The 21,375-nt window shown below is 47.6% G+C and overlaps 1 protein-coding gene across 1 annotated transcript in view; it reads right to left on the bottom strand.

Moving 5' to 3' along the window:
* Positions 1-20,290, bottom strand: part of LOC106884886 (axin-1) — a 72,220-nt gene extending 51,930 nt beyond the window's left edge. Inside the window, exon 1 of the mRNA XM_014936626.1 lies at positions 19,322-20,290. Coding sequence (XP_014792112.1) covers positions 19,322-20,199 — 878 coding nt within the window. The 5' untranslated portion in view covers positions 20,200-20,290. The remainder of the gene's footprint in view (positions 1-19,321) is intronic.
* Between the last annotated feature and the right edge of the window lie 1,085 nt (positions 20,291-21,375).

The raw sequence follows: 21,375 nt of genomic DNA, 5'->3' as shown, positions 1-21,375 counted from the left end.
CTTCTTGCTCCTTCAACCTGGGGACTACAGACAGAGAAAATCACCAGCAGCTTAAGGATGGATGGGCAAAACCTTACTCTGTATCTGATGATCACTACCCGGAGGCTGATGGGGGAGATAGTGGCCCTCAGCTCATCCTGCTGGAATGGCACCTCAGAAATGCCCGTGGCTTTCTGCCTCCCAGCCAGTGCCATGGCAGGGGCAGGACAGGACAGGGAAGACAAGTTTTAGCCATTTTTGCAAGTTTAGTATTCCTACAGCAACCACATGCTGCTCAAAACAACCTCCAAGCCAATGAGAAAATTTAAAAATAAAAAAGCAAACCCAGCACTAAGGACTAATTGCTTAAGATAAAACCACCACTTATCTCCCAAATGATTTTCCGTGACCCTTTGGTGTGTGGTAGTTCTCCCCTAAATAAAAACGTGAGCTATTTACCCAGGGTGGGATTTTTGTGAGGGCCCGTAGGTGTGTCAAGGCAAGGTCAGTAAGGAGAGAGGATTATTACTTTTCTACAGCTTGGATTCAGGCCCTCAGATTGCCCGCCTGGTCAGCAAGAGAAGCAAGAAACTGAAAGTCAAACACAGGCTGAGAACAAACGTTCCAAGTCAAATACGTTAATCAATTAGATAATTGGAAGGAAAATGCTCAGTGCTCCCTAAGTGGCCGGGAGAGGTTAGTGGGGAGTACGTGGAGAAGGTGCAGAGAGGACAGCCATGAAGTGCTGAGGTTACATGGTGGTGAAGCATTAAGACATGTCATTAAGACATTAAGAAAATACACATCCTTTTTTGAATTGGGGTTTTTTAGGAGCAAGCAGAGAAACGCAGCTCCCAGGCCCATCTTCAGAGGCATCTCCTAGGCCTTCATGAGGAATGGGAGATGCTTTTCAGTGCCCATCCTCCAGAAATGCACAATTTAGATCCTGAAGCAACAATCGTGTGGGTTCCCGTGGCCTAACTCCTCCAGAACTTCCAAAAGCAAGTGGCTTTTGACGGAGGGGTTTCGTTGGCACAAGCGCTCCACGGGTGCAGGCATCCTGCAGCACCAAGCCTGGGTAAGGAGGGTGACCACTTCTCCCTGCAGACCCTGCCCGTGGACCATCGCAGCTAGAACACCACCACGATGCCGCCGCGAGGCCAAACTCTTTCTTTGCATAGCCTGGAAAGAATCCCAGCAATGTCAACGACGGCAATCTCCCTGCCTGCCATCTCCCCGGGCTCCATGCCCCCCGCACCAGCGAGTTATTTCAAACATTTTCAGCCCGTGTTGTTGTGTGCCGAGGTAGAACCAGGCGTGAAGAAAGCCTTCGTTGAGTTAACTCTGCTTTACTCGGCCAGTGGAACGAATTTCATCACCCCCTACAAGTCCATTCTGTTTTCTATTTATACCGCAGCCATTTGGTGCAGGACTCAGGAGCAGCAGGAACAGGTGATGTAATGCACTGTACAAACAGCATTCTGTTCGTACAGTGGGAAAATAAAGTGCATTCTCTTGGTTTCTTTGATCACGCTTAAAACAATCAGATTAGAAGTCACAGATAACCCAATACATGCTGGAGATGAAAGGGCTCTGGAGAAATAAATCACCCAAAGTTAGATATTAAGCAAGATTTCTCTCTCAACAATCAACTTATCTGCGGAGAGAGGAGGAATGACCATGTGGTTTCAAAATCCTGCCAGGCATTTTATTTATTTTTATAATACCATAAAGCTACTCCACCCACTTCTTCAGAATGAACGTTGCATTACACAACACATCAAAGGGACTTTATGGCCTAAATTAAGCAATAAAATAGTTGAGATTGTGCGTTATGCTGAAAATTGGCCGGCTCCTGGTGCCTGGTGAGACGGGAGGAGAACACCGTGCGTTCAGAGCACCTGAAGAAAGCTCGGGGCGGCATGGCCTGAGGTATCAAAGTGTGTGGCACTTGCATTTAATAGACCAAAGTGAAGTTCGAGGCCTTTGGTGCCAGTTGCAACCTTCTCTTGCCCAGGGGATGGTGCCAACTCTGTGACGCCCAACGCAAGGTATGGGGTATCAGTGTTGGCATGAAGAGCCTGGTGCATTAGTAGGAGACGGTCCATCACGCGCCCATGACCTTTAAGGTTTGGTTCATAGGTAAAGCTCTCTCAGAAGCCATGGGCTTCACGGATGCGCTTCTCCCCACCTCTGACAGCAAGCTGTGCCCTGGGAAAAGGAGATGGGAAAACCCAGTGGAAAGCCTCTGGTAGGTTTGCAGCACAGCCACACTTCCCACCATCTTGGCCATCTCCTGCCTCTCCCACCTTGATCAAAATCACACAAAAATTAGAATGAATTGAACACCCTCTTGAAACGTTTTCTGGCTTGTATGCATTTTTAATTGCAAAATAACCAGAAGACGGGATAGATAAGAGCAATGTGTCTGTGCTGTGTGTTTTCCAGCTCTGCCTCCCATCCTTACAGAGAAAGGAGAAAAATAGGAGATACCAAGAGAGGAAAAAGTTGGCAGGTCCGTTGCTCCAGAGCAGAGCAAGGGCTGAATTTCCACTGGAGCAGCTCAGGAGATGCAAGAAAAGTCAACTTGCAATGAGACACGAGCTGGTGGGTCCCACACACCCTGGTGCATGCGTGTCCTTCCCTTCCCACTCTCAAAACAAGGGTAAAAAAAAAAAATAATAAAGAAGTAAAGATTTAATTAATTTGGGCCCTATCATGATTTTCTGCGGCCTGACTCACGGCGTTTGATCTCTGAAGGCTGGCGAGAGGTGTTGGAGCCTGCCCTGGGAGCCCCCGGCGCTCCAGCCAAGCACCAACAATGACTAGACAGAGTTCAGCGCCACTCCTTCCATCTATCAATAGAGTCACTGTTGGGCGAGCTGACTCACCGCTCTCCCTGAGAACTCCTCGGCACCGGTTCTCCATCAAAAGAGCAAAAATAAAACTAAATAATTCTATGTTTGCGGAGAGTGAGTTTAGCAAGAAGAGGGTTTTATTTTAAGGTTTTGTTTTTAGGAGGTTCCTCCAAAGGAAGCCCGCCCTGCTGCTGTCGGGCGGCAGAATCGGAGGCGCTCCTGGAGGACACTCTCAAGCAGCTCTTGCTTCTAAGTTGTGCTCCAAAGGCACAGTGAGGAGGATATTTAAACCCATAGACTGTATGTAAGGAAAACACACACACGCAAAAGTTGCGGAAACCTCCAAGTATGGGAGTAGAGCCATTCATAAACCAGCCTGTTTTGGCACAGCGTCTCCCAGGGCTGCAGCGGGCAATGAGAGGGATTTTAATTTTTTCCCTTTACGCCTCTCCACCCCCTCGCACTGAATGCAAAACCCCAGACTGGCCGCCTCAATCCACGTTACATCTTCCTCCTCTGCTCCCCAGAGCTGTGCTTTGGGCTCAGCACAGCCAAGCCGGGGTGGAGATGAGGGAAGGGTGAACGTACCCAGCCTGACACTTCTATTGCTGCTGTAAAACACAAAAACTACCCAGAACTACAGCAAAGAATTCCTCAATAATGTCTAAGTTCAATTAAGTAATTAAGTTTAATGTCCCATCAAGAACAGATGCAACTTGGGAAGACGATGACAGCTTCAGCCTGAGGGAGCTCAACATGAACGCGGGGAGACACAAGTTGTAAACAAGGTAGACCTTGACCATGCAACATACCCCCCAACCAAGTCACCCCTTCATCCCACCACAGTCCCACACATGCCAACACGGTTGGGTCAGGGGCAGCTGGGCAGCAAATGGGACATGAGGACCAACTCCCTGTGCAGACACGTCGGGCTGGGACACGACATACTTCCAAGTCTGCAGCAGATCCAAGTTCAGTTTGGCCATTCAAGCCCTATTCTCTGCTCTGCATCCAGGTACCACCACACACCGATGAGAACTGGGATTCTCTGTATCTATCAGCTTCCTTCAGGCTGCTAAGTTTTAATTAACAGATTTCTCTACGGTATTCATGAACGTCAGCAAGCTCTACAACATCTTCTGATTAACTGCTTTTAAGCAATTAATTCAGATTCAGTCTATTCCTCCTGAAACTTCAGGCAGCATGGCAGAATGAAGAGGTGCCACCACCTTGCCAAGACGACGGTCACCGTCTGAAGGGTGTTTCAGGAAAGAACAAAGCCAGACTTCTGCACAACAAGACATAAAGACGGCATTTAAGGTCTCTAGGTTCTTTGAAGGCCTCCAAGACTTTACAGGAGAGACCAGTCCCTGTAAAAACAAGTCACCTGATGCGATTAAAAGTCACGGTGGAGTCCCCAAACTTATCTCAATCAGACACTCTTGATTTCCTGTTTGCGGCATTGACAAATAAAAAGCTTTACATTACAGGTAATTATACTTCACAGAGGACAACAATTAAGAAATAGCCAATTACATTTTACAAGCTCAGGATAATCAAAAGCTTCCTCAAATATCTAGAGTTGCAATAAGCCCTTAGAAATGGCAACTCCCAACAAATTGCAGGTAATTTAGAGCAATTTACACAGATGACATATTTCCCTATCTGTGCTTAAAACCTTCAAACTCAGTTCTGAAAAATACTGCAGGAGTTCCTGGAATGTATCACTGCTGATTTCTAAAAATAGCACACTGCCCATTTCCCACCTTCACTGGCCTAGGAGGCGAGACACAGGACCTCCAGCCACCACATTGCCACGAGAAATCCACCACCAGCAGAACAGATTTAAAATCAGATATTTAAAAACATGGGAGGATCCTAAGCGCATACCAACAAAGAAACCATTCCTTTTGTTATATGAAAAAAACGCTTGATTTTAATACCATGTGATTTGATTTAAGCCTCATAGGTTTTAAAAGAGCAGTCACCTGCTTTATCTGTAACCCAGTGCTGTAGCTCCCATGCAGTCAGTGCACGAGAATCAGGATCAAACAGCAAGTTAAAAATCATTCAATGATTGATAGGAAAGGAAACATACCTTCCTAATTTTTAAAGCTTAAGCTTTTAGGTGGGAGATTTAAAAACACCCCTAGAAGTGCAGAGGAGGAGGGTCGGACAAGGATATGATCTCTCATAGGTGACTGTTAGAGTATGGCAGTCTCATCCCTCATTTTTGATGCATTTTTTGGGGGGAAAAAAAATGCTTTTCCTTGCTCACGTGGCTTGGGTTGCTGGAACTGCACTTTTACCTCAGAGCAGGGCTCTCATATTGTATTTCACTATTTTTTTTGCAGTGATGGCTCCCTGTCTCCTCGCCCCGTGTCCAGCTGTTAGTGCCATTGCTTCAGGTGAATGCAGACATGAATTTCTGCAGGGCTCATTGTTGCATTAAAGCTGATGTGGTCCTTCAGATATGTGTGTGACAGATGAGTATGTGCTTAGCAGTCAACTAAAACTACAGAGGTACTGGTTGGAAGGCACCTCTGGAGGATCAGAGTAGTCCAACCTCCAGCTTGACATGGGACTGCTGCCAACACCAGGTAAGATGGACATGGCTGATGTGCTTACTGAAACCAGAAGTATTTTAAGAAATCTGGTGAGAGAAGTGAGGAACAACCTTTTCTGATCTTGCATCATAGGGACCACAGGAAGAGCAAGGAGGAAGGATTAATGCAAGGAAAACCAACAATGTGCTTGAAAGAGCCTGAGACAAGCTTTAACACACTCTTCTCCAAGAAATGAGGAATGCCTGTTTTGTCTATATGGGAAGGCAGAGATAGGACGAAGAGTAAATCGCTAATAAGGCACTCTGACCTCAAACAGCTTACACGGTCAGAAGGTCCCCAACCAAGGCAGGGCCCCACCATCTCCCCTCTCCTTCATCCCACCTCCTCAAGCCTGGAGCTCTGTGGGTCACAGATTGCAGGCAGTATCTCCCCATCTCCATGCTTACCCCAGCACCTCAGAAGGATTTCCCACCCCTGAAACCCTGCTCTCTGGTTCCAAATTCACACTCAAAATACAACAAAAGACAGAGGGAAGCAATGCACTGAGCACTAGGATAGCAAAACGTAAAACCAGCAGCCTAGCACAAATATAGACCACGGTTGCACTGTCAGCTGGGGAGGTGGACTTGGTGCAGAAGGGTCCCCTGTGTGAGAGCTTGTGAAAACATGTTCAAGACCTGGAGGTGTTGACTGTTTAATGCAGAGTTTAGATGCAACATTAACAGCTGACCATAAAAAGGCAGAAAAAACCCTATTTTCAAACTCTATTTCCACCATAATGGCATTGGAAACAATATGGTTAGAAAGAGACTGGCTCTACCATCCTCCAGGGCTGTTTTACTTGTCCTCGATGCCAAAGGCAGAGTAACCCGGTGTTACAAACCCGCTTCAACCTCAACTGTCGCTCTGGACTGAATATAATCCTGTTTGACAAACCTGCCTGTTTCATTAAACTCCACGAGTTAGATAATTTCAGATAGTCGCTCTTACAATCCTGATTTTGCCTACTTGGCATATCAATGGGTGTATATTAATTTTAAAAAAGAAAAACCATCTTTAAAATTCAGATTTTAAAGGAAGCACATTTTTCTTCCCTGCTAATTGCTTTCTGTGGCTTGGCAACACCTTTGTGGACAATAGGTGTTCCTGCCACTACTGTCCCATCTGGAACTAGAGGTTTGGCTCCAGTCCCACCCTCTTTCTTCAGCTCAGGCTTCCAGGATGATTTCCAAAGCTACTCCGTACCACCCCAGGCAACACACTACACCCAATTCCACAGCCCAAGATGGGCTACCTGGGAGGGTTTCTGACATTGCTGGTGCCAAGCCACAGGTGGCAATTAACAAAGAAAAAGGGTTGCTCTTAGCTTGACTGCTGGCAGTGTGGTTGATGGCTCCGGACAGAAGAACCTCCATGAGGTGAGAAAGACAGCAATCCACGCGGAGCTGACTCAGGGCATCACCAGCAGGGACCAAAACCCTGATGACCTTGCTGAGTCCAAGCAACTACTGCTTCTCAAGTGTAGCCTGCCACTGGGGAGGCCAATCAGTGAGCTGCAGGATGCACCAACCCTTCTGAGCATGCGGAAGAGCTGTGGGCAGGCACCGGAGGACTGCAAGGCCAGTGTCTTGAGCAACCTGGTCTAGTGGGAGGTGTCCCTGCCCATGGCAGAGGGGTTGGAACGAGGTGATCTTTAAGGTCCCTTCCTACCTAAGCCATTCTATGACTCTACGATCTTCACTATGAAATGGGTGGGATATTAGCTTGCTCACTCCAGCTCCAACAGGCCACCTCTCCCAGGCTGAGAATGCCCAACACAAGTCAAGGGACAGCCAGCTCTCAAGGCGAGGAGCTCTACCATGGCACTAAGGAAGGAAAACAGACCAAGATGGGGCCAGATGACTTTTCTGCCAAGACTGCTGCAGGATCAGAAAAGCCTCCTTGAGCTCTTGACTAAAGCTGCTGCTGCAGGGGCCACAACCAGTGCTGGGGTTTCTGCCTTCCTCAGATTTGCTCATCTCTTCCATCTGAGCAGTGTGACGGAGCGGTGGAGCTCAACCCATGAACTGTCCCAGGGCCGAGGACACTCTGCTAATGGTTCTGAGATGCATCTCCTCGCTGTGGGAGATCCCTCCCCTCCTCTCCCTGCTCTGCTGCGGTGGAGGCGTCTGCACCGTGCCTTTCGCTGGAGGAAAAACGCACCCCGAGCCTGATGAAACTAAACTGCAAGGCGTTGGTCGCTGGGTGGTGACAGCCTCTGCCGTGCCGGTTGCCCTCCCGGCCACGCGGGCCAGAGCCCTGCCCTGCACCGATGCTTATCTGGGCCAGTGAGTCGTGCAGAGTGCTAGGTTAGCATAAAAACAACAACAACAACCCCCCCCTCAATTTTCAGCTGGGCCAGTGTAGCACCTTTCCCACCCCTTGGCAACCGCAGAGAGAGAGAGAGAGAAGCATGTGAAAAATGCTCCTCTGCCAGCACAGGCTACCTTCTCCTGAAAATAAAAATAATACCAAGTTTTGCCCAGTTGGGCAGAAAGCACCAGCACCTGCAACGACACGAGGAAAAGCACAGAACCTTGCAGCACCCTAAAATCAGTACAAGAGGTCATCGCCAGTCTGCCACCTCCAAGAGAGACCATCTAAAGGAACTTCACCTCTTCCCTTGACCACTACGACCCACGCAGTGCTGGAGGGACGCAGAGAGAGGTGAGCAGGCACAGCCCATACCTCGGCTGCTGTGGTTGCTGCTCCCCAGCCTCCTCCCACCTCCCCACCAGTGCGTTATCCAGCTGCTACAAGCTCTGCCACCTAAACCTGGGGAGAGCAAACCCGCACGGAACAGTTATTAGAACGGCGCGAGCCTCAGCACCCTGCCTGTCCCAGTGCCAGCCACTGCCATGACTGGTTCCACCTCCCCGGCGAGAGCTCTGGAGAGGGCCAGGCCAGGAGACAAAGGTGTGCTGGGTTTCCCTTTGAAGGGATTTAGATCTGGAGCGCTCGGCACCGACAAACTGCTGAGGCAGGCATTTACTCAGGTGTATAAACATCATGGATGGCAAACGCCAGCCTTGCAAGAATTCTCCTCCAAAGCCGGAGAATAAATTTCAACGTGTTTTTAAATAATTACGGGTGAATCATTCGAAAAAAACTTTCTGCATTTTATCTTCAGCTGCTGACACTGGATCGTGCAGCTGTTTTGTTTTTAATGTAATTACATATTCCCACCTACTTGCACTCTCAGCGTGTAACAGAGTACTTCAGGTAGCAGAAAAACCTAAAGCATAGGCTGACATTTCCTTTTGGCCTTTGGAAGTGACAGAACAGTTAACACAAAACTTAATTTATTTGAGGGGGGGGAAGAAAGGCCGCAAGTTAATTTCCCTTAGAAGCCCGATGGTCCCCACCCAGAAACCTGCACACAAAAGAATACTGCCTTTTAAACTGGTAGGTTAGGTCTGAGACCAGAGCGAAGGTTTGTCAACCATGACAAGCTACAGCTTGTTTAACAGTCGACCGGAGGGTTGAAAAGTCTAATAAAACCAAAGGGCCTTCCATAACAAAGCCGCTGCCACTTAAGTAGAACATTCACACCCATTCAGTAGGGTTTGGGTTTTTTCCTTTTTTTTTTTTTTTTCCCAAACATGCAAAGTTATTTGGAGCCACTAAAGTGAGCAAAACCACACCAAAACCCAGCAGCTAGAAAACGAAGCTGGAAAAAACTGAAGGGAGCAATAAGGAACATGTTGAGAACAGTGAGAGTAACTCACCACGGGAAGAGATAAGAAAAATGCTGCGTGACCTCCCATCGCTTGGATGCCTTTCTAAAATAGACACTTCAGCCTGACCACAAGTTATTGTGCAAGAACCACTGGGTGAAGCTGCATGACCTGTTATCTCCAGGATTACCATAGGAAAGTTTTTCCCATGCCCATTTGGAAAGCTTCCTCTCTGCAGGAGGAAGGTTGATGTGTCAGTTTTAGCAAGCTCCTCCAGCCTCTTCTGGGGAAGACCCAAAGCCACCACTCTGGGACAGCGGGATGCCCGACCTTCTCAAATGCCTCCAGTTGGGCTGACTTCCCCAGCCGGCAGCACCCAAATCACCCCCGGGTCACAAACTTCACTGCGTGTATCTGGAGGGGAAAACCACAAGGTGACAAATCCTACACTGCAGTGACACATGCTTTGCTGCCTGTTTCCACCCTTTTTCAAGCTCATCTATTTTTGCCAGCATTGGCCCATCTTGCGGAGAAGGAGGGTCAAGTGAGCCTCTTCAAAGTAGCTTTTCCCCAGAGAGGAAAACAAAGCTTCCCTGAATGTGCAGATGTTGAAAGACACCTTAAATATAAATACTTCCACCACAAAGAAGGCAGCTTCTGTCCTTTCTTTTCCTGGTGGAGCCTTGGACCAAGCACCAAAGGGGTGATGGTCTTCACCCAGCATGAGCAGATCAGCAGAAGACACATGTTGCACACACCTGAGGTTGCCAGCCTACCCAACAGCCGCCTTCTGTGGCTTTGCTCAACAAGGAACATTTTTCATTTCCTAAGAAATAAACGTTATGACAGTCACATGGACTGAATTAAAAGTACAAAGACAAGGCTTCTTAGCCAAAGACCCCAACTTTTTATTAAAAAAATAGAAAATACATGCCCTGTGGAAATCCAATCTGGGTAGGGCCATAAGGAGAGCAAGAAGGTTCCAAGGTCATGTTTTACAATCTTTTGAAGCAGGAATGAAGCCCATGTCCGAAGGAGGCGTTTCGGGCTGCAATCTGTACAGAGCTTCCCTTTCTTCGGCACGCCGCAAATGTTACAGTGCAAGAACTTGCTGTCTTTGCTCGGGCGCTCTTATTTATACACAATAAAGCCCTTGTGCGGGAGATCAAGGCTGTATTTCATTGATTTGACATGATGGTTAACCTGTGAACTTTGCCCCTGCTAATAGAATAATTTCTATTTGTTGATTCCTCTTTCGGGATCCTGGCGGGTAACAGTCGCTTCAGCCCGGCTCTCATTTGCATGTCTGGTGCCAAACGGTTTTACAGCTCTTGCCGCCGCGGGGCAGAGCCAGGATGAAGTTAATCAAACCCAGTAGCTACAGCTGGATACGGAGTCCCTGCACCCCTCTCCCTGGATCCTACCTGTAATTCCCAGGAGGTCCCACCTGAATCCCCATGCACTGGCCAGAGCTCCCAAAGTGGCCTTCTGGACCAGGTTGGCAGCAATGGCAGAACAAGGGAGCCCCTCTTCCATATAAATCTCCCCCAGTCTGAAAAGCTGATGGCCCACCAAGAAAAAGACCAAAATTTATGACCGAAAAGGGTAAATCTCTTGAACACTAAGGGCATGGTTTTCCAGCAGGGCTAACCCAGCCTAAACGTGGACTGCTTAAAAAAAAGACCATCCCACCTCCCCACACCTACCACTCTCCTTCCAGCACCAGCATTTCTCTGAACACACCCTGCAGATAAAAGACAAAAACCCTAAACCTCCAGAAAAAAAACAAGGAGAGAAGGAGAGAACTGAGACTCTCCTGACTACAACAGGACAGGGAATATGTGGGGGTCGGAGGGTTGAAAGAAGAATAAAACCCAGTGGCTTCTGGTCATCAGGCTCTGGAGGTAGGTCCAGGGACTAAGGTGAGGTCCTGGTGCTAACCACTAGGTCTCACTGGGATATTTCAAGGAGGTTTTTTCCTCTAGCTATAGTTTTCCCTCCTTCTGCTGTTTTTCATCAGGATACGTGAATGCTATTAATCTGCTAGCTATTTAGATCAGCTTGAGACCTTCTAAAGCCAGTACTTTAAGGACAGGTTGTATTTTGGGGGCCACAGGACTCAAAAATTCCAAGTCTTACCACAAAAGCATACTCTGAAGTCTTCAAAGGTAAAATCCAATTTCCACGTGGGTTTTATAGAATTTGGATAATCTGACTTAAAACTGCAACGGTTCTACTTAAATTCATCACTGCTGTAACATCAGTGACGAACCCAGACCTGGGCTCTGAGTAACGATGGTTTTGCTTTTGCACACAAGCGTGACCTGCTGCAATGCAATTTCTGAGCGTGACTTGGGACAAAGCAGCTTGTTCTGGCACACGGCAGAGGGGAACAAGAAAACGTGTGTCTCCAGAAGAAACCTCTCCTGACGTGCCCAGGTGATGAGCAGGGTATTCAGGACCGCACCAGCAAAGGGGCATCTTTGCCCCCAGTGAGCAGTAGAGTAGCTCAACCCTGAGCCACGTGTGTATGGCAGCGGGAGGAAAGACATAAAATCATGGAATGGTTTTGGTTGGAAGGGACCTTAAAGATCATCTAGTCCTACCCCCTGCCCTGGGCAGGGACACCTCCCACCACACCAGGTTGCGCAAAGCCCCCTCCAACCTGGACTTGAACACCCCCAGGGATGGGGCATCCACAGCTTCTCTGGGCAACCTGGGCCAGGCTCTCACCACCCTCACACCAAAGAACTTCTTCCTAATACCTAATCTAAATCTCCCCTCTTTCAGTTTAAAACCATTCTCCCTTGTGCTATCGCTCCACTCCCTGATAGACAGTCCCTCCCCATCTCTCCTATAGGGCACCTTCAGGTCCTGGAAGGCCTGAGGTCTCCCTGAAGCCTTCTCTTCTCCCGACTGAACAACTTCAACTCTCAGTGTGTCCTCATAGTAGAGGTGCTCCAGCCCACTCTTCATCTTTATGGCTCTTCCCTGGACCCATTCCAACAGGTCCTTGTCCTTACCGGACACGAGCCTCTTGACAAACAAATCACCCCAAAACCAGCTGACCACTGGAGATGGTGTATCTCCAAGAGGACTGTCTTCTTTGTAGAGTCTGAAGCTGCACTTCCAAGTGAAGCAGGCAGCAATTAGCTAATTACTGGCATTGGGATGGATGGTATCAGACCCATTTTATTTCCTCCGGTATTGCTCCACTTCCAAATGCCCTCCACTAGCCCAGCAGCAGAGCTTTGACAGCCCATTGCCATGGAAGAGGTTGGTAAGAAGGCACCGAGGACAACCAGCCTCAGCGCCGGGACAGCACAGCACCGGCTGCTCCACGCCGAGTAAACCCCTGCTCTCAACAAAGTGTCAGATCTTTTCAGAAAGATGCTCAGAATTATATTCACCAGCAATTTGACTTTTTAATCATTTCAATTACTGTGACTAAAACCCTTCAATCGGAACAAAACCGGGAAAAAATAACCCCTCTCCTTCTGAAACAGCCTGCCTGGCTTAACAGACCATACCAAATCGTGAAGGTTTTTGCTTTTGTGGGCTTCGCATATTTCATTTAATGCAGATAATTAACCTCAGTTTCTAATTTCAAATCCTCCACATAAGGAAGCAAAGTGATTGAATACATTCACTGACAGACGGAAAATTAAAATATTACTACAGCTTCTGCATGGTGGCTCAAAAGACAGGGCCTTGCAAAAGATCTTTCTTCTTTTATTTGACTGATTAACTGTAATTTGCTTAATGGATTTAAGGATGAGCCTAATAATCCAATGATATTTCCAGGAACTGATTTAGGATATCAGCACCTCCGTTCTGAGTGGTTTTTTTTAAACATGGTGATTTTGTGCACTACACATACGGCCACTTCTGAAACTAGATTTTTTCCCACCAATTCTAATAAAATCAGGTCCGTGATATATTTAAATGCACGGTGACTGTACAACTGGCCTTGCACCATGCAGCCACAGCACTCTAACTTCTTGGAACACCTTCTGAAGGCCCAAATCTAGGGATGACCCACAACTGTGGCGTGTTCCAGCAGCCAACAACCCATCCCAGTGGGCAGGGAGGACTTCTTGCACGGCTTGGGAAGGTGGGGTAAGTCAACAGCTCTACCCTAACACGATGCCAGCGTGTGTTCCCCCAGCACCCCCAAGCCCTTCTCAGTCCGTTTTCCACCAAGAAAACCCAGCGTAACAGGATTTCACAGTCTGTCTCAATAGTTAATAAATCCAGGATCTAACAGACTATTAAAGGAAAACATCCAAGAAGCAGTCATTTTTAAAACGTCCAATGGTAACTAATTATTCAAGGGATTAGTCCATTATAGTGACAACAAAGAAACTCTTAAAACATAAAGCCAAGTTGAAGTTGAAGGGCAGATCAAAACCAAGGTGTACCCAGCCTGTGGCCCACCTCCTGGAGGCACTTCTCAGTGCCTTGTGATCAGCTCAGCTTCCCATAAAGCTTTTTAACACCCAATTTTTTCAGAAACTGGGCAGAACCCAAACCAGCCTGACTTCCAACTGGGTTCTCAAAGCACAGTATCTCATGATTTGTGCCCTCATGGTAAGTGCACATCAAAACAGGACCAGATGGGCCATGGCTCTGTCAAACCCAGCCATGAAGCCCTCCAAGGATGGAGATCCCCTCCCCTCTGGTGACCTGTTCCTGAGCTGCATTGCGCTTCTCATGAAGACTTTCTCCCCCTCCATGTCCACTCTGAACCTCCCCAGCACCAAAAAAAGGGGGATATAACTCCCCTTTTCTGCTTGTAAGAGAATAGATTCTATAGCCCAAATAAAACTCAATCACTGCGAAATAAGGTAGGAGAGAAAATACTTTTCATTTATCAAAACAGGGTGCTAAAAGCTTCAACTACCTGTCTTTAAAAAGAAGCCAAAGCGCTGATCCATGACCAAACAACAAACACGCCACTTCTTCATCTTGATTTGTGTAGAGGCGAAGCTATGGGCACAAAAGGTATTCTTCTTCAAATAAAATCCATTTTAAAACTTGGCAACCGCCGGTATAAATACTTTACACTGTTAATGTAAGCATTTCCACGCAGAAGTTTCATCAGCTTAACAATGTATTTAAAAAAGCTGGCGTAACTTCTGTGCAAAAACACCATCAGTCTTTGTCTTGTATATCTTACAGCGCTGGAGTCACTAAATTACCTCTTAGTGCTATTAGCATCAGACCCCACCTCTCCGTTAGACTCACTAACTTCTCTCCAGAACAACCCAGAACCAAAACCATTATTAGGTAACATATTTTTCTTTAAATTTGGCAATAGTCACAGACACCAAATGGGGCTGTATCAATTACAAGTGTTCTTACGGGCCCAGCAATTTTAATTCAGGCTAAGTGTCCAAAACTCACTCTTTCTGCCTTTAAACAGGGATAAAACACTCAGTACCTGGTTTTATTTCCAGCACCAACCTCTCATGAAGCTTCAGTAGCCTATTTCCAACACGCACATGCTGCTTCCCCAGTTAAAAGAACCATTGGTAAGATGATAACTTGTGACTTAAATTTTCTAAACGCAGATGGCTCCAGCATAAGCGTTTGTGATTCTGCATCCCTGGTTTTCCACCTGTTTGGCACAATTAACACCAGTTCGGTACAATTAACGCCAGTTCCTTCACCGCACGGGCTTGAGTCAGAAGCGCGCAATTTAATATTTAATTACGAACGAAGCAGCAAACCTCAAAATTAGGTCTGCCAGCTAAATTTCAGCTTCTTCGTGAGCCAGGCCCAGCTTCTGACCGCTGGACCGTTGATGCTGCCTAAGGAACAGAGAGATCCCGCATCCTCCCTGCACCAGCCTACACCATTCCTTCCCACATTACAGTTCTGTCGTTGCACTGTCTCAGACCAGAGGTTGTCACATCCCTATAAAAGCTCCTTCAGTCATTTTTCCACTTGTTTTCTCTGTGTACCCCATTACGAAGAAGTGTGGGTTGTACATTTTGGGGACAGCTGCTCCCACACGTATCCAGGGAGGCTGCCAGTACATGAACATAAGCATGAGGACCCTCCTGGTGATTTCTACCCAGCCCCGGTGGAGAACCGTCTGGTGGCATCACCCATCCTTTTCATTTGAAGCACCACCACTTGTGAAATGCCATGAGCTTAGTCAGCTCAGCACTCTGGAAACTAAAGCTTAGCTCATGTAGACAGCTTCCTTTAAAAAAAGCCCAAACCACACATATATCAAAGCCCGTGCTGGAAAATTTCTCCATCCGAGCCTAACAGCTCTACCACAACATTCTCCAGCACCCAACAACTGGAGATCTCACCTACCACCACATGTCCTCTCATCACCATCCTCCAGGTCTCCTTTCCAACACACTGTGTACCCCATGACACGGGTCAAAACCCGAAACAACTGCCAGAACCAACCTCCAAGGCCAGGCCGGATGGGGCTTTGAGAAACCCAGCCTAGTGGTGGATGTCCCTGTCCATGGCAGGGGGGTTGGAACTGGATGATCTTTAAGATCCCTTCCAACCCAAACCATTCTATGATTCTATGATACATCTCCAGCTTGCTGGTCTTTCAGAGGAGACGAAAGCAGAGCTCCTCATATGTAACACCATACACCTTTACTGCTTTCCACCACGAGAAGAAAGCAAAGGCTGCGAGTGCTGCTCCCCAACGCTTTGGGAGCAGGATGGGAACCCCTTTTGATGCAAAGCTAAAGAGATGGCGGAAGAAGCCCACCCTGACAAAAGACACAACTGGGAGCTTTCCCCACCAAACACCAAATTTCCAGCTTTTTTAAGACGCGTGTGTTTTCCCGGAGCGCTGGAAACCCAGGCTGCAGGGCGGTTCTCAGGCACAGGTTTAATTTCTGCTCTCCGGATCCGAGGAACGCCATCCCGGCGTGTCAGAAGAAGGTTAATGAACGATTTAGCCACCCTCACAACCACGTTAGTGTCACTTTCGGAAGCTGCCAGTTAATGCCCGAGATCTTCGGGGGTTACCCTCTTTGAAGTTCACTGATCCATAACCAATGTCCAATTAATTTGCAGGAGCCTAACTATAATGACTATTGGCCTTTTCCTACACATACAAAAACACAGTGGGTAACGGCGATGCTTTCGGCTTCGGGATAGTCTCACATACGCACGCACATTTGCACACCTTCAAAATATCCCCCGTTAATCGGGTTGTCCTCTGCCGTTTGAAGAATTTTTAACATTTGCTCTCCCCAGAGCAGAGCTACCGTGTCGAGATTTATGAACTTTCTGCTGCAAAAAATTTGGACCCGATTCAAGATGCTCATTTGTTAACAGAGAAATAACTTCTATTGCGTTTGCTCAGATTCCTCTTTATTTAGGGTTTCCATGGAAGCCAAGGAATAGAAGTTCAATCTTGGGAAGATTAAACAGTCCCTCAGATATAATGCAAAACAGCTTATTTCAACATTCCCTCAAGAACAGAAACGAGAAATTCTTCCCCACATACGCAAGAAAAATAAAAAGGTTTGTGGAAATTTTCAAAATAAATTGGGACTCAGCCTCTCCAACGCTGCACGCAGCTACGGCTTCTTGCTGCCAGTAGCTCCACCAGCGCCCAGCACAGTCACTCAGGTGAGAAAGTAAAGGAACACAAAAAAAAGTCTGCAGGATAAAGACGCCACAGCTTAAAAACCGGCTCGTTCAAGACAACTATTGCTATACAACATCCGGGAAGCAAGTTAATTCAACCACAAGATCTTGCACAAAGAGCAACAGTCACCTCATAAATTAGTATCTCAGCGGATTTTTTAGAATAAAAAATGCGGAGATTGCACAGTTTGGCAGCATCTTCCATGGCAATGCTCTGGACGCTACTAGAGCTAACATACCAACATTGAAAAAATTAAAATAAATCAGCTATCTTCAGTTACTCTGGGCTGCTCTGGTGAGAATGGTAAACATTTCCATGCCTCCCTACCGCACAGGTCAGCGGAGCGTCGGTAGCCACAATGACAGGCTGCTGGACACTATAAATTAACAGTAAGGCGTTTTTTTTCTGACCTCCATCCCCCAGGTAAAGATTTATTTCACGTTGTTCCAACCTGGTATGAAAACGCCCAAGACCGAGGAACTCCACTCCGGAATACTTCTATTTCATAGCATGTTTCTTAACCATTTTAAAACCTGGCACAGATATATTGAAATAATGGGTAAAGTGCATTTTTTTTTCCTGTGTTGCACACAGGATTTTGCTACCTGCTCCAATAAGGGAACTAAACACAGCTGAACCTCAAATAAGTTATTTTCAATCTTAAAGCCATTATCGCTTAAATTAAAAAAATAATAATAATACTTAAATGGTAGACTTTTCTCATCCTGCGCTTATGGTGAGTACCCGACTGCTCAGTGAAAACACACTTCAAGAAACATTCAAGCTTTTTATTAACTCCACAGGAAAGTCCCAGGACCCTGGGATTTTGTTTTTCCGACTCCTGATTAAAACAGCGGGAGTCCACGTGAATTCTACCCCCCCCCGGCCTTTTTTTTTTTTTAAACTTCCTTTCCCCAAGAGCTCCACATGCAACATCCCCCTCCTCAAAAAAATCTAGAAGAAAACAAGAATCAAACCGAAAACATTTCGCCAGCTGAAAGGCGCCGAGACCTCGCGTGGGGCGGGATGCGTTTCCAGCTGCCAGCCTAAAGGGACGGCCGAGGGAGATTAAACACAGAAATGCTTTTCATAAGGCAGGCGCCTTTGAAGAGGACAGTTCAGCTACTTCATTTCGTAACCTTCACAAAGCGTCAGATTTTAGCCTAAGCAGGTCTTAAAACAAGGAGATTTTATTTAAAAAAAAAAAAAAAAAAAAAAAAAAAAAAAAAAAGTAGGAATGTGTTCTGGCCGGGTTCTGTTGATTCAGCAAAGGTTAGACACACACACGCTTATTGATCCCAGAGAGCTCCCTGCTAAGTTAATTGTCTGGAATTTTAACTGAGCTCTCAGCAAGTTTCAAAATCCATGTTGGCTGGAAGTGGGTGGGGGACCCAGAAAAAAAAACAGGCTGCAAAACTGTGCAACTTCTCCAGTTAAAAAAACCAACCAACCAAACAACAAAAAAACCAACCCAACAGCAATTACTTTGATGAAGGGAAAAGCTGCAGCAGGGAATGGTTTTAAGTGGATTTGGCGATTCTGACTTTGACACCACTAGAATTCAGCGCTGGGAATGTCATGTGCAAAGCGATACCATTATCAGGGAGTACGGTGAATCCCATTTCACTGAGGTATATATATATATATATATATATTACAGAGGTGAGGGCATCTCCTGCAAGCTTCCTGCAGCCTCTACTCATGGCTCATCACAACGATTTCCTGGTGTATTTACAAGAAGTTTTACCACGAGCTGTGATTGCCTGTGTTCCTGTAACTGAACACCGAGGTTCTGCCGGTGCGGGCTCCGGCCAACCTGAAACTGCAGCTTGACATCCTGTGCGTGCAGGACCAAACAACAAAAAAACCAACCCAACAGCAATTACTTTGATGAAGGGAAAAGCTGCAGCAGGGAATGGTTTTAAGTGGATTTGGCGATTCTGACTTTGACACCACTAGAATTCAGCGCTGGGAATGTCATGTGCAAAGCGATACCATTATCAGGGAGTACGGTGAATCCCATTTCACTGAGGTATATATATATATATATATATATTACAGAGGTGAGGGCATCTCCTGCAAGCTTCCTGCAGCCTCTACTCATGGCTCATCACAACGATTTCCTGGTGTATTTACAAGAAGTTTTACCACGAGCTGTGATTGCCTGTGTTCCTGTAACTGAACACCGAGGTTCTGCCGGTGCGGGCTCCGGCCAACCTGAAACTGCAGCTTGACATCCTGTGCGTGCAGGAGGACATCCACTGCCCACCAAGCCCTACCTGCCTTTAGCAGCAGCCTCCCCAGGTGAGGAACGTGCTGTAGGGATGACTCGGGGCCATCAGACAGGAACACCCTTAATATAACCCAAACCCGCGACCAATTTCAAATAAAGCTTTGGATTCCACCAAACATGACAGCAACCTGTGCGGATGCTCCCCACCACCCAAGGTCCTCCCCACCACCCAAGGTCCTCTCCAAGGCTTCCCATCACCCCCATGGCATCTCCCCACTCTGTCCCCCCAGACACCCCGCAGAGGGGACGCTGCCCCGGCGCTCCCCTACCTGAACTCCCTGCCCTCGCTGTAGCGCCGGGCCGAGGCGGCGCGTTGGGTGGCCGTCTCCAGGAGCAGCTTCTGCGTCAGCCTGCTGGAGGGTGCTGAGTCCCGGCTGGCCTCGGACTCGGCCTCTTGGTCGCATTTCCACTCCTCGTCCTCGTTCAGAGTCGGCAGATAACCAGGTAGCCCTTTACCTGTCCCGGACCCCGAGCTGGGATCGCTATAAATTTTTGGACTTTCCCCACCTGTCCTCGTGTATTCCAAATAAATATCCGACTTGAGGAACAAAGGGTAGGTATTGTCTTCTATCATGCACTGAATCTCCGTTTGGGCCTGGTCAAACATGTCGGGGTCAATCTGCAGTTTCATGACGCAGTCTTTGATGAAGCTTTTTGTGGCTGGTTTGATCTGCCGGGACACAATGCCGTTGTTGTCGAGGATGTATTTTTTGTAAATGGCTTTTGCCAGCTTGAGTCTTTTTTCCTCGTTAGACGTGCAGGGCTCCAGCTTCCTGAAGCCGCTGCAGGCAAACCAGAAGTCCAGCAGATCCGCGCAGTCCTCCTGTTTCAGGAAAGTCCTGAAGAGGTTGATACCGTCTTGATCATCCAGCAAGGAGTGCAGCGACTCGGCCCACTTCAGGTAGGGTGGAGTTGGCGAAGCACTCCCCTCGGGCTCGTACCCCAAATCCAAATCGGAGCGCCGCGGGGTTGCCGTCGACGTCTCATTTCTAACCACATCGCTTTTACCGGAGTAGAAACCGTGGCTAACTGGCCTTGGATCCGTGGACACCAGCTCCCCCTCCTCGCCAGGAACCGGCGGCCTCGGAGCATCTTCAGTGAAGCTTCCTCCAAGGTCCAAGGGAAAGCCTTTCCCTTGGACGTTCATTTTTCTGGTCCTTGCTTGCGCAGGAACAATGGGGGACGAGCTGAAATCTCAAATCACTGATATTTGTAGCTCCAAGGTGAACAAGTTTGTTTGGCTGAAACAGACGAGAAAAAAAATAAGTGAGTATCGCTGTAAATAAACACTCTAAGATTACAAACAACTCATTTTATTATGTGCCATTACTGTATTAACACCTCTTTTTCAGCAGAATCAACGGGAAAGCTCTCAGCGACTTCAGAGAGCACAGAACTGGGCTCAAACCAGGCACCCTCTAAAAATCACAGTTACAGAATATCCCAAAACTTTACACCCAGCATTCAGCAGCACTGATACGGCTGATGCCACGCAAAAACATTGGCCAACTTCACAACACCAATAGTCTTACAGGATCCCGGGATCTGGTAACCCCCACATCCAAGAGATCTACACGCAGGTGCCACATGGTGCCACAGGACACATGCCATCTTCTGCGCTGCCATTAACCCCTCTACACAGCCTACCTGGAGAGAACACGCACCAGCTCTTACTAAGCATGTTTTTATCTGGCTGCCCATCTAGCAAATGCTCATCCCCTAACAGGAATTTAAGGCTTGTAAAAAATATTGTGAAAGAATATCCAGTTAGCCCCGAAAGCGAGACTGCACCTTAATCAAACACAGGTGGCTTTCGTACGCTCAAGTACAGAGGTGAGGGCATCTCCTGCAAGCTTCCTGCAGCCTCTACTCATGGCTCATCACAACGATTTCCTGGTGTATTTACAAGAAGTTTTACCACGAGCTGTGATTGCCTGTGTTCCTGTAACTGAACACCGAGGTTCTGCCGGTGCGGGCTCCGGCCAACCTGAAACTGCAGCTTGACATCCTGTGCGTGCAGGAGGACATCCACTGCCCACCAAGCCCTACCTGCCTCCAGCAGCAGCTTCCCCAGGTGAGGAACGTGCTGCAGGGATGATTTGGGGCCATCAGACAAGAACACCCTTAATATAACCCGCGACCAATTTCAAATAAAGCTTTGGATTCCACCAAACATGACAGCAACCTGTGCGGATGCTCCCCACCACCCAAGGTCCTCCCCACCACCCAAGGTCCTCTCCAAGGCTTCCCATCGCCCCTGCGTTGTCTCCCCGCTCCGTCCCCCCAAGACACCCCGCAGAGGGGACGCTGCCCCGGCGCTCCC

Source organism: Calidris pugnax, unplaced genomic scaffold (genome assembly GCF_001431845.1).
Source record: "Calidris pugnax isolate Ruff unplaced genomic scaffold, ASM143184v1 scaffold17, whole genome shotgun sequence".
NCBI classification, from domain to species: Eukaryota; Metazoa; Chordata; class Aves; order Charadriiformes; family Scolopacidae; genus Calidris; species Calidris pugnax.
The sequence above is the reverse complement of the archived record's forward strand: the minus strand, read 5'-3'. Positions and strand labels throughout refer to the sequence as shown.